Source organism: Theobroma umbraticum, unplaced genomic scaffold (assembly GCF_002168275.2).
Source record: "Theobroma umbraticum cultivar Fairchild unplaced genomic scaffold, ASM216827v3 scaffold_56.0, whole genome shotgun sequence".
Lineage (NCBI taxonomy): Eukaryota > Viridiplantae > Streptophyta > Magnoliopsida > Malvales > Malvaceae > Theobroma > Theobroma umbraticum.
In genome coordinates, this window is record NW_018397256.1 from 13,569,866 (window position 1) to 13,570,436 (window position 571).

The window sequence follows — 571 nt, forward strand, 5'->3', positions numbered from 1 at the left end:
GACAGCTACAATCATCAGTTTTTCAGATAGTTAATGTAAATGGAAATGGGAAAAGAAGAGTCGGGTTTTGGACACCAGAAAGTGGACTTGTAAAGGAATTGAATTTGGCAAATAGAAGCACTAATTCTACTCATAAGGCACATCTTGGTCCCATCATATGGCCAGGGGATACCACCTTTCCTCCAAAAGGTTGGGAGATTTCAACAAATGGGAAGAAGTTGAGGATTGGCGTTCCAATGAAGGGTGGTTTCAGTGAATTTGTTAAAGTAACATGGGATCCTAATTCTTATACAGCTAGTTCAGTCACTGGATATTGCATACACGTTTTTGATGCTGTAATGGCTGCAATGCCTTATGCTATTACCTATGAGTTCATTCCCTTTGCAACGCGTGACGGAAAAAGCGCCGGTACTTACAATGACTTAATCTTTCAAGTGTACAATGGGGTAAAACATCTACTTATCTTTTTATGCGTTGAGTTATTTAACAGGAATTTTCGTTAATTTTTTTTGTCAATTATGAACAGACATACGATGCAGTGGTAGGAGATACAACGATTGTGGCAAACAGG

At 38.9% G+C, this 571-nt stretch overlaps 1 protein-coding gene across 1 annotated transcript in view; it reads left to right on the top strand.

Moving 5' to 3' along the window:
* The window catches only part of LOC110410774 (glutamate receptor 2.7-like), a 12,041-nt gene that overhangs the window by 9,999 nt on the left and 1,471 nt on the right, over positions 1-571 (top strand). The window contains 2 exon segments of the mRNA XM_021420635.2: positions 1-446; positions 527-571. The exon segment at positions 1-446 is cut by the window's left edge and continues 894 nt beyond it; the exon segment at positions 527-571 is cut by the window's right edge and continues 202 nt beyond it. Coding sequence (XP_021276310.2) covers positions 1-446; positions 527-571 — 491 coding nt within the window.